The sequence below is a fragment of the Leuresthes tenuis genome, unplaced genomic scaffold, assembly GCF_036924035.1.
Source record: "Leuresthes tenuis unplaced genomic scaffold, fLeuTen1.0.hap1 SCAF_3, whole genome shotgun sequence".
NCBI lineage: Eukaryota > Metazoa > Chordata > Actinopteri > Atheriniformes > Atherinopsidae > Leuresthes > Leuresthes tenuis.
The window spans coordinates 6,586,590-6,607,761 of record NW_027325357.1 but is presented as its reverse complement, the minus strand read 5'-3'; the positions used below and the strand labels follow the sequence as shown (position 1 = coordinate 6,607,761).

Below are 21,172 nucleotides of genomic sequence, written 5' to 3'. Positions count from 1 at the left end.
ACTCATCAGGCCATTGGCCTAAAAGCATTTTCTATTGTATGTTAAAAGTTTAATACATTAGAAGTAGAAAAAAAATTAATAAATGTAGCTGTCTTTAGCAGACAAAACAACTGATAGACCAATTAGCTTGAGTCTGTAAAACCATTTGGTTTATTTATTTATTTATTTTTGCTGTAGCTTCAGTCTAAGGGAACATCCACACCATGAACAATAACAGTTATGACACCTATAATAACCACATAACTTAGAGCCAATCAAAATACAGCAGGGATCACATTCTCCCCTCTGTGGGGCTAAAAGATGGATAGCTCCAAGACTGCGCCTCATACTGTTCTCTTATTATTATTCATGTTCTTTTTAATCAGAATAGATAAGTTAAATCAGATATTTTGATAATGTTGTGTTTGCCATTTTTGACTACCCCTTTTATGCAAGTAATTGATAGTTTAGGAAATATTTTTTCTCTTAAATCTCCTTGTCAACATCGAATAATTCTGAACTAAATATGATGTTAGGCCAAAATCTATACCAAAAAAAGCATCAAATTGCCAGGTGGGTGTTTATATGGTCTCTCAAGTTTGTTCTTTACTGATGTCCTCTTTGACAATTAACAGGATATCACCAAACTACTATGCAAAATACTCACTGTCTGTATTAATTTTTTTTTTCATTATCAGTTTGAAAATTCTACAAAAACAGAAGTTGCATTAATCTTGTTAAAAGATAGATAGATTTATACTTGATTCATCCCAAAAGGGGGAAATTTACTTGTTACAGCAGCATAAAAGAAAGTGTAGTATACACTTGTATACACGTATACAAAAAGAGACTACAGTGTGTTTTTAACAATCTACTGACCGTGGTAATCCTGTCAAGGGAAAAACATGTTTTTTTCCCCAAAAAATATATAGATAAACAAACAATCCAAATCTCCTGGAGTGAATTTTAATCACCCCAGCTGGTTCAGTCAACAAGTCCCCCAGCCATTCCCAGATTTAATTATTTGGCACAGGAGGAACTGCATGGATGGAATTGGTGGTGTCTCCGTCTTCAAACTGCAAATCATCCTTTAACCTTGAGATTTTGGTTTCATAACTGGTTCTTAAGCTACTACTGGCCTGTGAGGTCCCATTTATTGTGGTGGTTACTGATGAGGGAATTTGCATTTACTGTCTACACACATAGCTGCTAAATACTGCGGTATTGACTTGATGTTTAAATAAAGTTTTAATATTATTGTGAAATGATGCTAGCATGGTGGAAAGGAGTGTCTGCATTTGGTTGCATAAACCCTCACCTGAAAGGTTTGGCCATTGCCATTTAACAGAATGTAGCTCAGCTAAAAGGTAAAAAGTGGACATGTGAGCAGAAGGGCATACGTTTCATTACCCGGGATGCTTTGGAAAAGCAGGGCATTGCATTTAAAAGTAATGTTCTATTGTCTGCTCCATTAGAGTACTTTTTAAATGAAACCAGATCCCTGTTTTAGTGAGAAGCTCATAACTTGCTGGGTTTCTCTGTAACATGGGATAGTGGATTCAACATCTTTTGGGTTTTAGACCCTTGACTTGAAAAAAGAAGGCTCAATGGCATGTCCTCATTTGATCAAAGGAATTATAACAAGCTATAGTCACTTTTTTATGGATAAAACAACAATTTCAGTAAACTATATATGCTAATTGATGGATTATGAGAATGATTAGAGTTCCGCCTTGAAACCAGGTTTAGATTGCACTCTACATTGTAGAAGAAGAAGGTGAGATTTTGTTTCTTACGGATGTAAATAGGAAAATGGCCGAAGAAGCCATTAATAGGTCATTAGTAATGGTCTTTAAATGTTCAGTGACTGAGTGGGGATATTGATAAAAGTCATGCCATCAGTATTACTTTTCATGGCAATGATCGTTCAATACATTTCCAACCACTTACTCCGCTCTGATAACACTATCCTTAATCTGTCATTAAACTGAAAACTATTAATATCTGGATTAAATACAGTTTCTTAGAAGCCTTTACCTTGATCAAACTTTATTAAAGTGATGTAGAGACTTCTACTATAAGATAAATGTGAGTTGACTCATCCAACCAAAGCGTTGTCTTCAGCTTCAGATAGTCATTTTAAACTCTTAATATTACTTTTTTAATGGACATAAGTGTTTTCAACTGGTGATTCACAGCACATTGTTATACAAATTATTACATGCAACCCAAATTTGAAGCCTTTGTGATTATTGTCTTAGATACCTGTTGATTGGACAAAATGTTTTATGAGATTGATCAATGAATTTTGAGCTTTTCAAATTTAGTGAAAGGTCTTTGTTGAAAGTTTAGAAGCATTTTGTTGATAGCAGGCAAATACCATTACCCAGTGTAGATATGAGCTTGGGAGTGCAAAGGTTAAACAATTGGAGAATTGCCGCAAGGAGCTTCAATACTACTGTTCGACGACTGTCCTCTACCCTAGTATGCCTTCATGGAGTGTGTGTTCATGCAGGCAGATGGGACCTACTAACATGCATTTTAGAATATGTGCCCCCTAGTGGTTGTAAGAGCAACTGCATGCAAATTGTACAAATGGTGTCCATGAAGGTAATAGAATGTATTTTAGTCCCCCACCATGTTAGTTATCTAACCATACCCAAACTGTTTTAAGTGAAGGTATTAATTAAACCCCACCAGTAAGAGACAGAGTGTTGTCATGTTAATACATATACATATATAATACATACAGGGATACAGCACAATTCTGAAGCAGTCCTGTACCACAAACTTTGAACCAACAGTCCCTCAGTGCAAGAGATTAATAGTTTGAGACCTGTCCTCCACAACGTTTTCTGCTGTCATTGTACTTTTTGTCTGCAAATGGTAAGAATTAGGTGTGAAAAGAACATGGTAGGGGATAGAATTAATTAACATGGTTAGGTCTACATGTGTAAAATACATGTTTAGACAAAAATCAACAGTTAACGGTATACACATTTTGACAGAGAAGTATGACAAGGAAAAATCCATGGTCTTGGTTCAATAAAAAAAAAAGTTTAATTGTTATTTCATTAGCCATTAGTAAAGCCTCGTGTTTCAAATTCATAATGTGCATAGTGTCCTGGAGCTGCTCTGTGCCAACCACCCAAACTGTTGCTTATGGAGGCATCTCTTGTGGAGCAGTCGGGGGTAAAGAAGTGCAAATGAGTGGTTTTCCCGTTTAGCCTGTTAATAGCAGGGAGAACATGACATACTGAAATCTGTGTCCCATCTGTGTGGTACATTTTATCTCAGCTGTATGTGGGTTGATGTGTAGCTGTCACAGTCACTAATGCCGGTTTGAGGCGTTGGCCTAATTCTGATTACTGCCACTGCTGATGCTAAAACAGACTTTTATCTATTCTCTCTTCTGGCCTTTTCTTTTAAACCACACTGTTCTTTTTCTGTCTTAATGCAGATCTCCTCCTACTATATGTTGTATGTACACAGCAGTCTCACATGCATTCATGCGGACATACAGTCACTGCACATGTATATGAGTGAGTAAAATGAACACATGAAAAAAGGTGCATGTCTTTCTCAGCAGTGTCTTTGGCTTTTAGTCTATCTCTTTTTCACCTTGTCACCCCATCCACCACATCAGCTGTGGAGCAGCAGCTGCAGCTAGAGGGCAAATTCTCAAACGCAGTCGCAGACACTTACACACGATCCATCTGCTGGAGTGCTGAGTGCACTTGAGACTTTGCCTGTGTGTGCCTGTGGGCATAGCGGAGGATGTTAAAATGACAAGCTCCATGTCTTAATTAGGATGAGATTTTTGCGCGGGGCATGAAAACACACAGACTCACACACACACACACACACACACACACACACACACACACACACACACACACACATAATTTTCTCATACACACAAACTCCACTAATGTGCATGCTCATGCAGTGCATGCCATCATTATGTAGAAACTAATTTATGGACAGTATAGGCCCTTCTGTTCATGCTCTCCTCTGTCCGTTTCAAAATACTTTGCCTTTCTAAACCAGTATTAGTCCCTCCCTCTATCACAGAAAGCAAAGGTTGCACTTGCCGGCACAATGTTTTCTTTTTTTCGAACTGCTTTATTTTCCAAAACTGTCCTCACTGAAGAGCTATAATTCTGTAATGGAAACACACTTGATCTCTTTTCTTGTGCTTATGGTTGAAACGCATGACTAAATCCTTGTGGAATATGTTTCTCAGGCATTCACATTTCAGGCATCCACATTTTGCAGCACCAAGCACACATGATGAATAATAAATGAACACGAGTTCTGCAAAATGCAACATAATATGCATTAGTCCTCAATGGTTTACAGAAAGAGGAAAATCTATTAAGTAGCATAAAGGGGAAATTATCATATTTTGCTTGTCACACATTTTCACCATTTTGTTTAAAGGAGCTGGTAATGGATTAATTATTCCACAGATGAATGCTTATGCAAAATGTTGCTCCATGCTAGTTTTGGAGTACATTTACACATTTCTTTCCCTATATTTCTTAAAAACCCTTAATTTAGGGATGCTCTTTGATTTACTGTTTATTTTCTGAATTCAGTGTTTATTATTTTATCCCCAGCCTTTTATAAAACCCATATCTAACATGATATGAAACTTACCACTCTTCCCCAGTCTGAAGAAAGGGAAGCTGCACAATTTCTTTCCTTCATATTTGAGAAGTGCCCAAAACAGCATTCAAAACATTGCTTAAACCTCCTAAATTTTTGTAGTATAGAAAATAAAAGCAAAAAAATGGCATAGAGGTCCTAAATCATGAAATAAGAGAAAAGGTGTTCACAAAATAGCTTTTTACTTTTACACAACTGCTACCAAGGGACAGTTATCTAACGTAAGCTGATGTGAGTTGAGATTTTTTTCTTTCAAAAAGCTGTTTGTCTAATATTGAGGAGGCACTCCTTTAGGAAAGGCCAATCATAGAGCCCCACTTGTGTCAGCTCACACACAAACAAACACACATGCATGCAAAATTGCACACTAACTCCAGAGAGAGATCACTCATACACTTACACATGATCAGAGGAGACGAGAGAGGCAAGAAGCAACAATCACAATGGCTCAAATATGACCCAGCATCATAACATTATTTACAGCTATACTTGATTTTAAAAAAAAGAATCAAAGGATAAAGCAACTATACTGCTGATCCCATGTCAAATGTATATTATACAGTGTAATATTAACCTTGATTATAATCAGAAAATCCCCAAGAATAGAATGGCTTAGACAGGGAACCTTGCTCTTGGATCTCTTGGTTAGTTTGAGTGCACTCTGTTATTTTATGCAACACAATATTTCATATTTCTTGTTATCTTTTAATCCTTTTTGTCTTCAGTTTATTTTGTACGGTGAAATACCTCCTAAAAGTTCTCAAAGAAACACAAGCTTTTTGCCTTTGGAAGCTTTATGTGTAAGATAAGGTAGAGATGACTAAAGAGAAACTATGAGCCCTAAAATGTCTTCTGATGTCAGATAAAAATATGCTTTTGTTGTGCATCTCTCACTTCATAAGTGTGTGTGGCTGTGTGTGTGTGAGTATCTATATATATATGGGGGAAGAAATGCAACAGTGATAACCTCAACATTGCCACGAAGTTCACAGATCTAAAGCAAAATTAACTTTTATTTCAGGCTGTGTTCATTAGGTGTGCACGTAGTGTACAGTGTTATTACAATGCAATTGGTGATTTTTTAAAAAGTAGTTAATTGAAAGCATTAAAGTTACAAAGGTGCCCTGAAACTAAAACAAAAAAAATTAGTGGAAAGATGATAAAAACTGCAGGGCTGAGGGGAGCTTTTAAGCTGTAGCTTCTTCTATTACTAGTAACCCGCTGAGCAGTTCTCCATTGTAAAGATAACTGAAAGAAGTCGAATATTACTTAGCTAATCTAATTAAATGTGGTTTAGAAGTGACAGTTTTCAAGAAGATCTTTAACAATCAAAAAAAGCTGTAAGTCAAACGCTATCATTTACAGTATTTTTAACATGCTGGGGTCTGCAGAACTTATGTCGAACATCTGTCAAATGTGCAATGCTGTTTTTAAAGTTATCCACAGTCAGAAACATAGATGCTTATAGATGCTGGAATGACATCTAATGATCTACATATAATTAATGGGCTGTAAAAGGTCTACTTTTAGCTATAGCATGTCCATGCTACAAAAACGTAATCATATTTTACATTTCTATTCAATCTTATCTTTATTGCTCTGATTTAATCTATTGTTCTTATTTCTTCTTTTTTTTTTAAATTTGAAATCATGTTTTCTATCTCTACTGTTTTAATGTCTCTGTAAAGCACTTTGAATCACCTAGTTGTTGGATTGTGCTATACAAATAAACTTGCCTTGCCTTGCCATGCCATGCTGCCAAAAATGTCAATTTTAATTATTATCATATATAGTGAGGCACCTTACATATTTACAGCTGTTGGTGTCATTATAAAATGATGCAACAAGATGTTACACTGGGCTTAAAGTAGTCTGTATTTAACCAGAGATATCCAGGGTTAAATGAGAACTACCACATCACTGTAATGTAGAAACAGGGTCTTTTGCTCAGTGAGATAAAATAGTGCTATACAGGCTGTGTTCCAGTCCTCAGCTGGCATGTAAAGACCACAGAGGATACTCAACCCAGCTTAGAACATTCTGTCTTCTTGTATGTTCTTACACTTTTTTGTCTTTTCTGTGTTTCATCTGCCAGGTGCATTTCCTTCAGTTTCAAGTCATCCCATACTTTTTGAGTACAAAACCCTACAAGAGATTTGTCTCATTTGTCCTCACTCACCCATCATTCATCATCTGTGAACATACAGCATCTCAGTCACTGACCAAATCAATACTACAAGTCATTACAAAATATCAAAGCAACTTTACATTATATTCTACATGTATAAATGTACTTATAAACCTTATTATCAAGATATACACACATGGAAACTTTGATAGAAACACCTTAGTCTTTCTCTATAGATAAAGATTTTAAAGGTAGAGTTTGCAGTTTGCAAGACATTTGTAGTACCACAAAAGGGATTTTGTTAAATTTTTTAAGTTGATTGACTTTACTATATTGTTTCTCATCATCTTACTGGATTTTGAAATTAGGATTTAGCTTTGAGGTTGACTTGACATGAGTTCCTGAAAAACTTCACAAATCACAAGTTTCCTATAACATAAATGCTTTCCATGCATTGCTAATGCGTTACAATAATAGACTATAATTACTCTAAATTAAGACTGTTAAGGAAGAAATTAGCTCATACAAGTTTTCTATCTCTATATTGACACAGGTTGAATAAGATGAATGAATGTCATGCTAATGTGATTTGTACTCATCTTTACTGTGACGTGCTTTGGTTAAAAGCATGGAACAAGCATCTGCTTGGAAAATGTGCAAATCTTGTCCTATATAGGAAAAAATGGCTTCTTTAAATAATTCACAGTAATAAAAATGTATGTCAGATGTTTTCTTCAGTTTGGATTTGGTAGGATTCTGATGCAGCAATTAAATATTGAAACAAAGCCTTTGAAGTTGTGTGATTGATTTTCAGGGAAACTGCATCAATCTCAAGTTATTTCTCAACTGTTTCGTACAAACACACACTCAAACACATAAAGGCCACAAGCTAAATGGTGCGACTGGCTTAACAGATCCGAGTCATTTGTCAGACTATTGACTCAATCCACTGGATAAACTGAATGCCAATACCAGCTGGATAGAGCAATGCTAATCCTTTTCTGTTCAGTGTGTGTGCATTTGTTCCTCTTCTTGACTTATCTCCTCTGGTTCCTCTTTTCTCCAGAGAGCTCATAGCTTTGTGACAGTCTCCCCAGGGGCAGAAAAAAATGCTCTGAAACATGTCTACTAAAGGTGAACCAACTAAAGCGTGTTAGAGCAAAACTTTTGAAATTGCTGTTACAAACGAAATTGTATTTACTTTGTAGATTTGTCTCTTACTGCCTATTTTTCTGATTTAAAAAGGCTTTGTGTCCATGTTTTATATTGATAAAGAATAAACCTTATATCCTTCAGGGATTACATCATGTTCCCGGTCAATATTCTATCAGATGGGCTGGAATTAAACTTAATCTGGAATATATGGCATCGATATAGACCATTTTCATTCATTGGTTCACTGTTTTTATGAATTTTTTTTAATCATCTGCGATGATTTTGACATATTACATCCCCGATTATCTGATACAGGGGTACTTAAGGAAGATACTGAGATCAGCCACACACACACACATCAGCTTTCACTATGTCTTAATCTGAGAAAAGATAGATCACTAGACATTTCCCTTTATGAAATATCTTACCAGAAATACAGGTCTTTTCTAAATTACAATAACCAGCCGTACATTCACATTTAAAGGTTTATTTTGATTAATCTGAAATTATATAAGTGTATGCAGCTGAGCAGATTGTTTTTAAAATCTATCATAGAGCAGATATCTGTAATAATCACTGAACAGGACTCATTAACAACGCAGACTGTATTTTTATACCACGGTGTTGGCTCATGAATCATTATCTTTCCTCCATAACGTTAAGAATAAGTAAGCTACATGCTGTTCTCAGTATTCGTGACATAAGTTCATAATAGCCAGTATTTAAAAAGAAGTCTTTTGATCTGGACTAACTGAACTTCAGACATGCTTTTAAATAACAGGTCGGTGGAAGAGGAGGAGGAAGAGGATGGAGTGTCATGCATGAACTCAGTTTAGCTCAGATAAGAAAAGTGAATGAGGTTAAGATGAACAGAATCTATTAAAGCTAAGAAGCTTTTCACAACGAGACAGTATAATATGGCAATAAGAATATTGGTTTTAGGGACGTTTCAGAATTGAGTGTGAATGAGCAGCCGAAATGATAAAGATTGAAGATCAGAGAGCCTCGGTGAACTTCCATTCAGTGATGAGTCACCATGCTATAAAAGTTGTTTCTGACAGGCACGTACTGCAGAATTTAGGCATAACCTGGAGCTCCAAAACTTTTTACTTTCTCATTGAAATACTTCTTTAACACTGGATCATTTTGAAGATGTATCCTTGTATCCTATGTAAGGTATCCTTCTTATTCCTTTTATAAATATGCATCAAAATTGATAGAATGGGACTTAATTTCCTCCCAAACTGCATTCCAGATAAAGAGATGTGTGCTGTGCATGTGTAAATATGCACTCACAGTGCCACTGGATTGTTTCATCTGCAGTGGTAATTGTTTTCCTCCTTTTTGACAACTCCTAAGTCCATACTACTATTTGCGCATGAAACATGTCTTTGCACTCATCGTGTTTGATTCAGGAGATAATTGGTGCCATGTTGTTTTCAAATTTGTAGTTTAATTTCCTTTATTCCATGAAACACATCCAATGCTGCTATTTCTGGATTTACCTTCTGCTTGCTCTTATTTGTCTCTTGGTTAGTTGAATTATCCATAACATGATGGATGGACTTGTTTAGAAAATGATCAGAGGTGTTGGCATTAGCCAATTTAGAAGAGATTAACTTTAAATCTGATTCCATGTCTTTAAGGAGTTATGCAGTCTAACACAATGAATCTTAATGTAATTTACAATGAACTGGAAGCAGGTATACATGCTGCTTTGTAGTTTTGATGAAAATGAAAATCAGTCAGGACCCTTTGGCCACTCTTTCCTTACTTGACAAATATAAGTGGGTTCAGCCATATTTTTAATGCAGCAGTGGGTTTGGTTTCCCCAAATGTTTTAAAGCAGACTTGCTAATTTTTCTGGAGGTTCACACATTTATCCGTTGAAATTCCTTTTAATTCTGAAGTACAACACTTTTAAATATCTACCTTTGGCCCAAGCACTGGGCAAGGCAGCATGACAGAGTGAGACCATAGCAAGGTCTCTGACAGTTGACAGCCTACTGACAATGACTGAATGAGGGTGATGACAACAAGCCACAATAAACAAACAAGAGCGGCAGGGGTAGAGACGGAGCACTGCGTGTCTATGACAGAATGGCAAATGGCGACGGTCCCACACTGACTGACACTAATAATTGAGACGGAGAGCATGACAGTGACATAGAGAGAATGATGGCAATGACAGCGAGACAGATGGTGACAACAACAGGGAGAGTAGCACTGATGCTACAGAGACAGAAGGTGACAGTGACACAGAGACAAAGTCAGACAGAGACGGATGCAAAAGATCCTGATGTTGGGAGGTGTCAGGTTTGTTTCCTCACTGCCAAAATATCAGACAGCGATCAGAAACAACAACAACAGAATAATTTCACTACTTATGTCCCCCACATACGAGTGTTTTTTGCTGAAATGACATACTTTATGTGACCATTTGCAATTATGAGAGTATGAAATAAACAACTAAGCTCAAATTTAGAGATGTGCTTTGGAGTCATGTTGCTTAGTGGAGAAAACAACAATGGATCGATTTGAACACCTCTGTCTGATCGTGTCTTTCATAATTCACATTGTTCAACATGTTATCAGAGACTAAGTCAAGAACTTTTGTGACATAACAGCATAATGATGCTGAGGATTTGTCTGGATTTTCACACTTCTAGAGCAACGTTTGTAATAACAGCCAAGTGCTAAATGTTCAGACAAAGACAAAAGAGTGGCATCATTGACAGAAGGAGGCCTTGGCAAGAGTGACAACATTTTGATCATAAAGCAGGCTTTGTCTTCAAAGTTGTAGAGTAGAATATATGAGCTGCTGTGGCCTTAAATATGTCTTAAAACTCAAAGAGACTTACAGTGCAGCCAGTTAAACAAATACAGAAAGATGGAGTTAGTCTTTTCTTGTTGTTTATTCAACATTCAGTTTGGCCAAGGCTCACTATTTTAAAGACTTCTGTCTGACTGAAGAACACAATCACAGAGAGGAAAGAAGTACACAGTTAACAGTAGTTGGAAAGCATTTAGGTTTTCTAAACTAACTTTTTCTTAACTTTACACTGACCTTTGAACTTTGCTTTCTTTTTTCTTCCTTTGGCCACCACAACACTGAGTTCTGACCTCAATATGTAATCTGCTTACTTTTCCATTTGTAACAACCTACATATGTCCTTGTGACATTTTAGCAAGAAGAGTAACGAGGTGCTTATCATTGCTTGACATCCGACGCCATATACGCCAAAAACTTTTTTAATGTACCAGCATTTCGGTTCTTCCTGATCATGAGGACATGGAACATTCTGTTGTCCAGAATATCACTTTCACTTGCTGTTCTTTGAGTGTCTTTAACTGTTTCATTGCACAGTGAACTCTCATTCATTCTGTGAAATGACTTGTACTGACAGACTGTGACAGGCGCTGGTATTTGCTGTTTTGATACCGAGCAAAGACGAATAAGTTCCTGGATAATGTTTGTCTGCTGGTTATATTTGTGATGTGAGTGAAGGTATCCTCAAGGGAAAATAACATATTCTACTTCTCATTACCGCCGGGTTTGTGTGAACATTTCTTTACTTTGACTACACTGTATTTCCAACAATCCATGTCTAAAATAAAAAATTCTTAAAAACATCTCAACAAGTTCGATAAACTTAGCTACATTTTACTGTAATTGGTATTTTGTAGGACGAGTGGAGAGCTGTTACCAGAAATACAATATAATAGTCATAATGGACTTTAAATTCTTATGAAAATGATAATAATATTTGTTTTAATTACCTTATACATGACTTTTTGGACCACTATGTCTTTACAGTTGTCCTGAATGGACAAATACTTGGCCTAGATCAATCTTTTCCTGTTTGCAGCAAGTCGTGGGTTGTTTTTTCTGAAATTTAAGCAAATTTCCCCAATGGACAAATTTCTATGTTCAAAGATGACATTTTATCACTTACTAGTTATTGTGAACATTATGGTGGATATCCTCTAGTTAAATAATTATCTTTAACTAATCAACAGTAACCTTTGGAAACAGCATTTGTGGCAAGTCAAACTTTGCTTAAATGGGGCATGAATTTGATATATTACCCAGAACAGCTAAAAGGAAAGAGCATGGAGAAATGTTCAAGGGAGAAAAAGCCAAGGATTTAAGGATTATTATAGTTTTGAATGGTTTATGAAATCCATCTTGCCTGGGGTGAGATTTTAGCATTTGATATTTCAGCCTTGTACCATGACTTGCAGTCACTGCAGCACTTGAATAAACTCTGACGTCTGTTGTTTTGGGGGTGCACTGGTGCAGTCATGAGGGATATTAACATCAACACTGCCTGGTACAGCACTGTCAGTGGAAATGTTCAGTCAGGCTCTGACGCTAACGTCACACTGCTGTCATGGGACATGTTGGATGAGACTGTGTTGGAGAAGAAGGGAGATGGGCACAGCTCTTGTATTTGTGTGGTTTGCCTGCTATGTTTAATATGAAATTGCTTTTCAATTTCTGGAAAAAAATAAAAGAATACATAGCTAGATCAGTAAATTATGAAAATAAGTTGTTGCTGTTCAAAAATTCAGAAGCCTATCTTTAATGTTGTTACCTCTATTTTTCAATCTTGAAGTCGCTTAGATGTAAATACAGTCTTTGTCATTTTGACATCTTCACCTGTATCTTAGAATTTCATCCTCTCTGCTTTGTTTCTTTTTCTTCAGTCATCTGCAACTTCCGAGGCTCAGTGACTCAGGGTTTGGCTCTGGAGGTGGGGGAGACGGTTCAGATTCAGGAAAAATGTGAAGGTAAGGCTTGTACCTGTTATCTGTCTTTATGAGAGATGGTGATGAATGTTTGATGCAGTAATCATGTTAATCATTGTTACAACAGCACAAAAACTTCTCTGAAGTATTAGTAAAAACTGTAAATACCCTCCAAGGCTTATGATAAATATTGATATCAAGGATTTCAGACAGTTGCTCACATAAAAGAAAATACACAAATCACAAAATACGCCTCTCTCAACATCCCAAGAGCTTGCACATAAGATAATACAGGGGGGCTGGAGCCTATCCCGTCTTCCTTTGGAGGAACGGCAGAGTACACCCTGAAGAGGTGACCAGTCAATCACAGGGCCCTCTGGAAACCTAAGAGTATTAACATTAACTTCTCAGTGCTGAGAGGATCATTTCCAACAGTCAGGTTTAGTTAGGCTATTGTGTTCATAAGATTAAATCTTAATCCTGAAATTGGGGATAGACATACATAAGTAGCACATATGACAATAACGGGCACCCTACAATCTCTGCAGAACAAGTGATCTTTTGATGCATTCTCCATCATAAAAGATAAATCCACTGAATGAAAGCTATTGTTTTTAATAGTTACCCCACATAATGTTTGTATCATCCACAAGCACAAAGTAATCATTTATGGATTCACTTATTACTATGCCTTCAACTATACTAATGCCTTCAAGAACAAAGAAGCTAGACTTTAGCACCAGTTCTTCTCTGTACACATGCACACAGATTTTCAAGGTCAGATTTTCACTAAGTAGAACTTTATGAAGCTCTGCTCAATTCCCTGGACTGATTTTATGACATGAAAAACTGTGGGAGACGGTATACATTCAATGTTGTTATCATTGCTGAAAATTGTTTTTTATTTTCTTTAATTGATTTATCTTGAATTAATATTATTTATTTGTTTATTTTTTTCTCTGACTATATATTTGTTCTTTCGTGATTTTGCACAATGAATTTTGGACCAGTCAGATGCCTCCCTAAATTTACTGTGATTAATAAAAGTCCAAGTATCAGAAATATCCTAGAGCATTTCCCACAGGACTAGATATTTACTTATATTTTATTGCAGTTGACTTTGGAGGCTTGTATGAGGTTGCCTCTATTTCTTCAACAACTTCTGAATCCATACCCGAATTCCTGTAAATATACACCATGTCAGCCATGACATTATGATCAACTGCCCAATTGAATTGAATGATACTCTATCAACCCCTGAATTGAATTTAAGTTGTTACAGTATAAATTATGGGGAAAACACACAAAAATATGAATGAACAGTTGGAAAGTTGAAAATTTAGCAGAGAGAGATGCATGAATGAAACCTCCAGCAATTACTAGGAGCGCATCATTTAATTTTGTATCATTAATAGATGCATTTTTTTCACTGACTAAGCCCTGACTCATAGAGACATGGACCCAACTAGATACGACTGGACTGAGATTGGAGGATAAATGAATCCCTTAAATCTGAAGCCATGGTCAAACCATTCTTGAACTATTTTGCATTGTAGAAGTGCATATTATCCTGCTGAAAAAGGCTAATGGCCTCAGGGAATACAGTTTCCATCGAGTGTATTTAGTCAGAAGCACTGTTTAGATTGGTAGTATATGTCAAAGTAACAACTACATAAATTGTAGGACCCAAAGTTATTCCAAAACATGAGACTGCTTGCCAGCTTACCTTGTTCCTGTGCACACAAAACCAACCATCTGCATGCAAAAGAAAATGGGATTCATTGGACTACGTTCTCCCATTGCTTTGTAATCCAGTTCTGATGCTCACATGTCTATTGCAAGTGCATTCAGCAGTAGACGCTTGTCACAAGTTTTTCTTCCTTGCACAACTTTGGGAAGTCCTGACAACTACAGATCTGGCAGTTCTATCAAGAACTGCAGTTGTGTAAATGCTATAACCCAGCTGTCTACCCATAACAATGTGGCTCTTGTCAAAGTCCCCTTTGAATTCTTACACTAGCCCATTTATTTCATTTCCAATACATCACAAGCACAGAAGGTTTCACTTTCTCCCTGATATATCCCACCCACTGTCAGGTGCCATTGTAACGAGATAATCAGTGTCTTTCATTTCACCTGTCAAGGTCATAATGTTCTGGCAAAATGTGGTTGAGTTGTGTCGTAGCTTCCATCTCAAATGCTATCCAATATCACTGAAAGAGTCAAGTATTTTAGAAATATATATTTTGCAGCCCATGTTTGAGTCCCCTGTCATCTAAAAAGGCAACAAACATGTCATTTTTTTCACATTACTTTTCAGTAGAAGTAATAGCTATGTTGAAAGCAACAGTTATGTGACATTATGTTTGCCCCAGGCAACAAATTGTTGTGAGGACGCCAGATAGAAAAGCTTCCACAGATTCAGCTGTGTCGGCAAAAAAATGTGCACATAGACAAATACTCATTGCTACATTAATGGTTTTGTGAAATAATGGGTGCAAATAACCTGTAATAGCCCAGTGAAAATCTGGACTTGAGCCAAAGTTATTAGCCAGAGTTACTCTCATTGTTATAACTATTTTTGACTCACAGAAATTAGCATCTCAAGCAAGGATTTGTCTGAGACCAGGAAATGTTGCCTTATAGATAATTAGCAAGAATGTGTTCCATTATCCACAGCTGGGCAGGACAATCCCATTGATCTAACGCCGGCGGCTGATTGGGCCTTTCTTTACCCTGGGGGCAATATGCCCCTGAAGGGAGGGGAGGGACAGAGACAGAAAGGAGGAAATGTTCTGTTGATGGATGCGGAAAATTGCAAGGATTCACATTTCTCTACTGGCCTCCTCATGCCCCACCATTGTCCTCCCCTACAATCTTCCTCACCGTTTTTCCTCCCTCTTCCTCTCATCTGTTATTCTTTCTTTCCACTCCCCAAGCTTCTCTTCTGTATATTTTTCTGTCCCCAGCTGTCTGTACTGACCAACCAGAATCATATTAAAGGCTGAGCTTTTCTCACGACATCCACTCAGCATCTAATTTGCTCCAGTTATGGAATACAATCCTGCAAGCAAGGGACATGAGCTATTATCTGAGTGCATGTGGCAGAGGCTGACATCACAGTAAGACACAGTGATTATCAGGCCGAACCAGGGCTAACTTTTTGTCAAGAGCCCCATGGCAATTTCAAGATTCCTAGAGCGTCTGTCATTATCTGAGCATGCAAACACATTAGCTGAAAATACCCTCCAAACAATGGCTGGCTATTAGAGCAGAATGGATATATATCAGAGAATGGTTTTCAGTGGAACATTTATTATGTGTAGGTATCTGTTAATGTCTGAACGTTTCCAATTCAGCTGCTGCAGAGATACTTATAGACTTTTATCCAGAAAGTGCAATGACAGTTCAAGATGCTTGGAAAGTCTACATTAAAGTAGTCTTTTCCTGCCCCCTTTCATGGTGGCAAACACTCATCCGCCAAATTATCCTCCCAAATGGATAGGATGACAGTGATATGGAAACCCCACTGATTGGCAAATAGCTGGCAGTAAGTGGGAATCCAGTCCCTGTTTTCCACTCAAAGATCTTGTCAGAGCTATAACACTTGAGAGTATTAAAATTTAGCTTGTGGTGTAGCAAAAACTTAAAGAACATCGTAACTCCCTGAACTGTCAGCTTCCTGAAGTAGTAATAGCAACAATTCAGCTGTCTTTGGGAGAGGCTTTTACGCTGTAACTAATGTAAAGCAAGCCTCTGCTTTGGCAGATGACCAGGAGAAATAAGTCGGTAAATACAATCAAAGACTTGGGGGGGGGCATGAGATTTAAATGCACATGCGGGTAACAGACTTGGCTTTATTTATTTTTGTTTAGAAATTGTATTCCTAAACCTGAGATCTGACCAAAGGAGGTGACCTTTGAAACTCCCATTGCCCGCTTGGACCTTTAAACCCCTTTGAGTTATAATTTTCTTTTCGTTCGTTTTTATTATCACAACTTGTTAATTCATGTCAAAGTTACTGAAGCTTACTCCATTATGCCTGTGGTGAAATGATTTTTGTGTCCTCTTCCTTGAGCACCAAACTGAAAAAGTGCAATTTTTTAGGTCTGTTTTTTAATGAGCTGCGGTGGTTGAGGTGTGGGCTGGAAAAGTGAACTTAGCCTATCACTGCAGGAGAAAAACTGTCTCTGATGGATGGAACAGCCTAACCTGTAGCAGAGGATGTAGGGTTTGACCATGGCTTCAAGGTACAGTGGCACTTCAATATGTCACAATTTATCAAGAGATTGACACATTGAATCCAGCACATTTGTGCCACGGCATGGCAAGTGTTACAATATAATGTGTGGCAGGGGCACTCAGCTTACACTGTGTTGCTCTCAAAAATGATTTAGCACTAATGCATCATGCCTTAGGAGGACTCGCAGATGGAGTTGGTATTGTAGATGCAGCAAAATGCGGTAGTGGTAGATTGAATGGAACCGTAAAATGTAATCACTCAACAAACACATAAAAAAAAGAAATTAAGCAAAGAATTTACCAGAAAATAATCTTGTTTTCTCATTGTCTTGGTGTTGCAGAGCAGCCTGACATGAGCACTTAGGAAAACACTTGTTCTTGCATTTAGTTCAAGTGCTAGAAAAGAGCAGTTTCCTTCATCAGTCTCGAGGCCTGCACTATAGTCAGATGCAAGCAGCAAAAAAAAGTCATCATAGCAAACAGCAAACAATGCTATATGAAAACCTGGGAGGGTTTAATACCAGGCAGGTGGCAACACATTAGATTAGCTCCAGAAAAAGCTTGGGTGTGTACTTGCTGGAATTGGACCCTCCTGATGTTGTAAAGAAGGAATTGACTGAAGCGTGTCATTGCTGTGAGATTTACTGTAAATGACAGTTCTTCCGTGCCTCTCTGTAATCAAGTTGGCACCACCACAGTGTTGTCTTGGTGTTGTCACGACTAATGAATAAGCATTGATGAGGGGACCCCTGGAGGAGCTCATGCTTAGTTTCTTTTGGGTTTCCCCTCAGGTTTTATTGAAGGAAAGCAGAAATTTGTGTGAGAATCATCAACAAATCCTGTTTCTTCGTGTAAAAGGCAATTATTGGTGCAATTAATCTTTCCAAAATATTCATAATTTGTTAGTTTTAGCCATAACACTTAATTAGCTGATCCACCATTTTCAATTAAATTTAACACAGTATACTCTCCAGTCACTAGCCAATGCATGTGCAGTGTCAGTGTTTTGTAAAAGTTGTTGTGTTCACAGTGAGTGGACAGATGGCTCAGCTGCAGTGCACACCTCTATTGAATCTCTGTCATGATTGAAATTACAATGAAAAATGTCCTCTTGGGTGTTATTACTGCATCAACAAGCAATTTCTCTTTTCATAACTGAACTTGAGGTGTGCTCGACAGGGATATCAAGCATCATTTAAGACTCACATTCGGCTGATTTGATAGCTAGATGGAACTCTGTTGTGTAATGCAGTTTCCATTATGAGTTCAATCTGAACCTCCATTAATGTAACAAAAGTGGCCCCTTGAGTTGTGCCCACCTTTTGGAGATGATTTAAAGTGATTATTATTGTGGATTATGTTGCTTATAGTGCAAAATGATTATTCTAATAACCACTTTGTGAACTGTTTGGATACGGGAGGGAAGATGATTACACTTCTTTTGTGAAAGGCTGCATTACAGTAAAGAATATGGGAAATATCCACCCCATGATACATTGATACATCACACGTGCATCACATGCGTCAGTATCTTCACAAATATTTTTAGTCATATAGTAGTATTTAATGCATGCATACCATATAATACAATATATGTTTATATACCTGCCAGAAATGTTTTTTTTTCCTTGTCATTCAATTCTCTTGTCATAATTTCTATTTCCTTACAGTAACTGCACACACACACACACACACACACACACACACACACACACACACACACACACACACACACACACACACCTCATTTCAGCTTTCACAAACAGGCCCAGACTGCTCTGCTCCAGCCTCATTCTGATTATCATATAGATGAGAGGCTGGGGAATAAACACAGCCATCTTAATGCTGGTGAAAAATTAATCTTGATTGGTTATTAATTAACCAGCCAATTAAACCTCCATCTCCATATTCAAATCAAATTATGGAGAGTCGTGGAAAAATGAACCTCATAATTTTGCAAGATGATAAGATGAAAGTTAATGTGAAGCATCCCATCTGATACTCTGATTATAAATGGAATCACTGAAGCATTTTTGAGTGCTTTCATAGTCTTGCTTGAAATTTCTCACCTTTAATTGTCTGTTTTGGGCATTATTTAAATGTGTTTATCCTTGCCAACAAAACTGAAATCTTTAATCATGGAAAAAAAAAATTCTTTTTGGTTCTGATATTTTGATTCAGATATTCAAAGCTTTGCCAACTCTTGTTAAAATTTATAAGAATTGTCTTTTAAGTTGCATACAACTAGAAGTCTAAGATAATGAAAACTTTGAAATAAATGTCTCTTTGGTCTCACTTTGTTGGTGACAGCCATCCTCCAACCCTTACATTTTCAGTAGGTGCAGACACAATCATTGTAATTCCCACTTGGATGGAGATAAATGTCCCTACTGCCTGTGTGCTTTTCCTGGCCATATTTACTCCCTGGATACAAGTGTTTCTCAGCTGTCAACGTTTTATTTCAAGTTGAGTCAGCTTTGATGACAGCTCTCTACTCGGCTGAGGCATTTCCATGTGGAAAGAAAGTTGTGCTTTCTGAGACCTGCAGAAAGTGGGTTCATTGCTTGCACACACATAGTCATGCAGTGTAGACCACATGGGACTGTGAGTAGTACTGTTAAGTCAGCCCAGTTCTGTCACCAATCTGGTTCTGACTCTGGACTTTAAACAGTGAGCAGATTAGCTTAGACAGATTTTTATCAACGTTTTAGTGTCCATATGTAAAATGACTTGCAAATGCATGGCTTAATGTAAATAAGCGCTGTGAATGGCTGCACACTGCTTCAGTGTATGGCATCTGTCTCTATGAGTGTGTGACCCTGTGAGCGTGTGTGCCAACAGGTGCCCACCTGGATGGGTTAAAAGCGGAGGAGAAATTTTGTGTGTATGCATGACAATAAATCTGATCTTAAAACTGTAGTTCGGATCATATCTATTCTCACTCTACTTTGGACAGACCAGTTGCTCTAACATCCCGTATCCATAAAACTAAAAAAGAGGCTTCAGAACTTTCTTTAAAATGATCATGCTTGTCAGATTTTTATCCAGTGATAAATGTATTACAAACAGATACACTGCATACCCTGAATGTTTATCAAAATGTAAACAGTCTATAGAAATCATGAGTTTTGTTTTGCAAATATTGTTCAGTTGTGAAAAAATTCTTAACCTACACTATGTTAATAGAATTAAGACCAAACTAAATGTCATTAGTTAAATTTAGAGTAGTTATTGAAAATTCCTTCTTTAATTAAAACATTAAGGTGACATTAGCTCTGATAAAACTTTGTGGTCTGTTGTTAAAGTGGTTTTCTGAAAAAAGAAGGAAGAAGTCAACTAAGTCAACAAAAGGCATTTGTATAAACTTTAAACATTTAGATTATTTTTAAAGATTTTACTTATATTTATGTTTCCTGTAGTTTGCGTAATGGTCCCTTTAAAGATAGAGGAACAACAGACACACCAACACACACACACCACAGACACACCAACACACACACTGACACGGGGTTAAGTGCAGTGGACTAAATCTGTCTTCAGCTGGAGGGCGTCATGTCTGTCAGTGTCTCTCTAACTTTGTCGTCCACAGTCATAAGCTCATAGCATTCAGTGTACGCTCACATCAAGTAGGCCATCATCTAGTTCCTGCAACCTTCCCCCTAAACACATGCGCATATACAAAAATTGAATGTTACTCTTTTTGACAGCTGTACAAACTAAGCATGTGTTGCATCTTCTGATAAAGTGTGTTCATTTTACAAGTACATTTTCTGGATAAATGACTGGTTAACAGCATGTTCAGACCTTTTGCTCATATTTTTTTGGGGGGGAAACGTCTTATTAACATTAGCAGTCAAGAATAACTCTTTAAAGAATGTGCACAATATTCTTTTGTATGTTTCACAATGCATTTGAGATCAGTTTCAACTGTCTCTTTCAGAAGCTCAAATGCAGTATGACAAACGACCCACAGATGCTTATACATGAACAAGTGTGACTATTATTTATATATATATATAAAATGTATCTGTTTAGCAGGTAAAGTCAACGTTTGGATTTTTTAAAATATAAAATGACAGCATGAACTGCAAATGAGCTTTCATTGTAAGTCAAATAGATCATCATTAAGCTGCTAAAGCAAAGCAAACCCATCAGAGATAGCAGAAACATTAGGGGACAAAGAAAAAACTGAATGGAAAGCAATGTTGAACTTGGGCAACAAAAAAGGGAGTGTCCACAGGAGGC

The 21,172-nt window shown here is 37.1% G+C and overlaps 1 protein-coding gene across 6 annotated transcripts in view; it reads left to right on the top strand.

The window, feature by feature from the left end:
- Positions 1-21,172, top strand: part of LOC140303001 (dedicator of cytokinesis protein 3-like) — a 172,608-nt gene that overhangs the window by 55,320 nt on the left and 96,116 nt on the right. For all 6 annotated transcript variants that reach the window (XM_072381560.1, XM_072381559.1, XM_072381562.1 and 3 more), the window contains exon 2: positions 12,644-12,727. In XM_072381560.1, the coding sequence (XP_072237661.1) occupies positions 12,644-12,727 (84 nt within the window). The remainder of the gene's footprint in view (positions 1-12,643; positions 12,728-21,172) is intronic.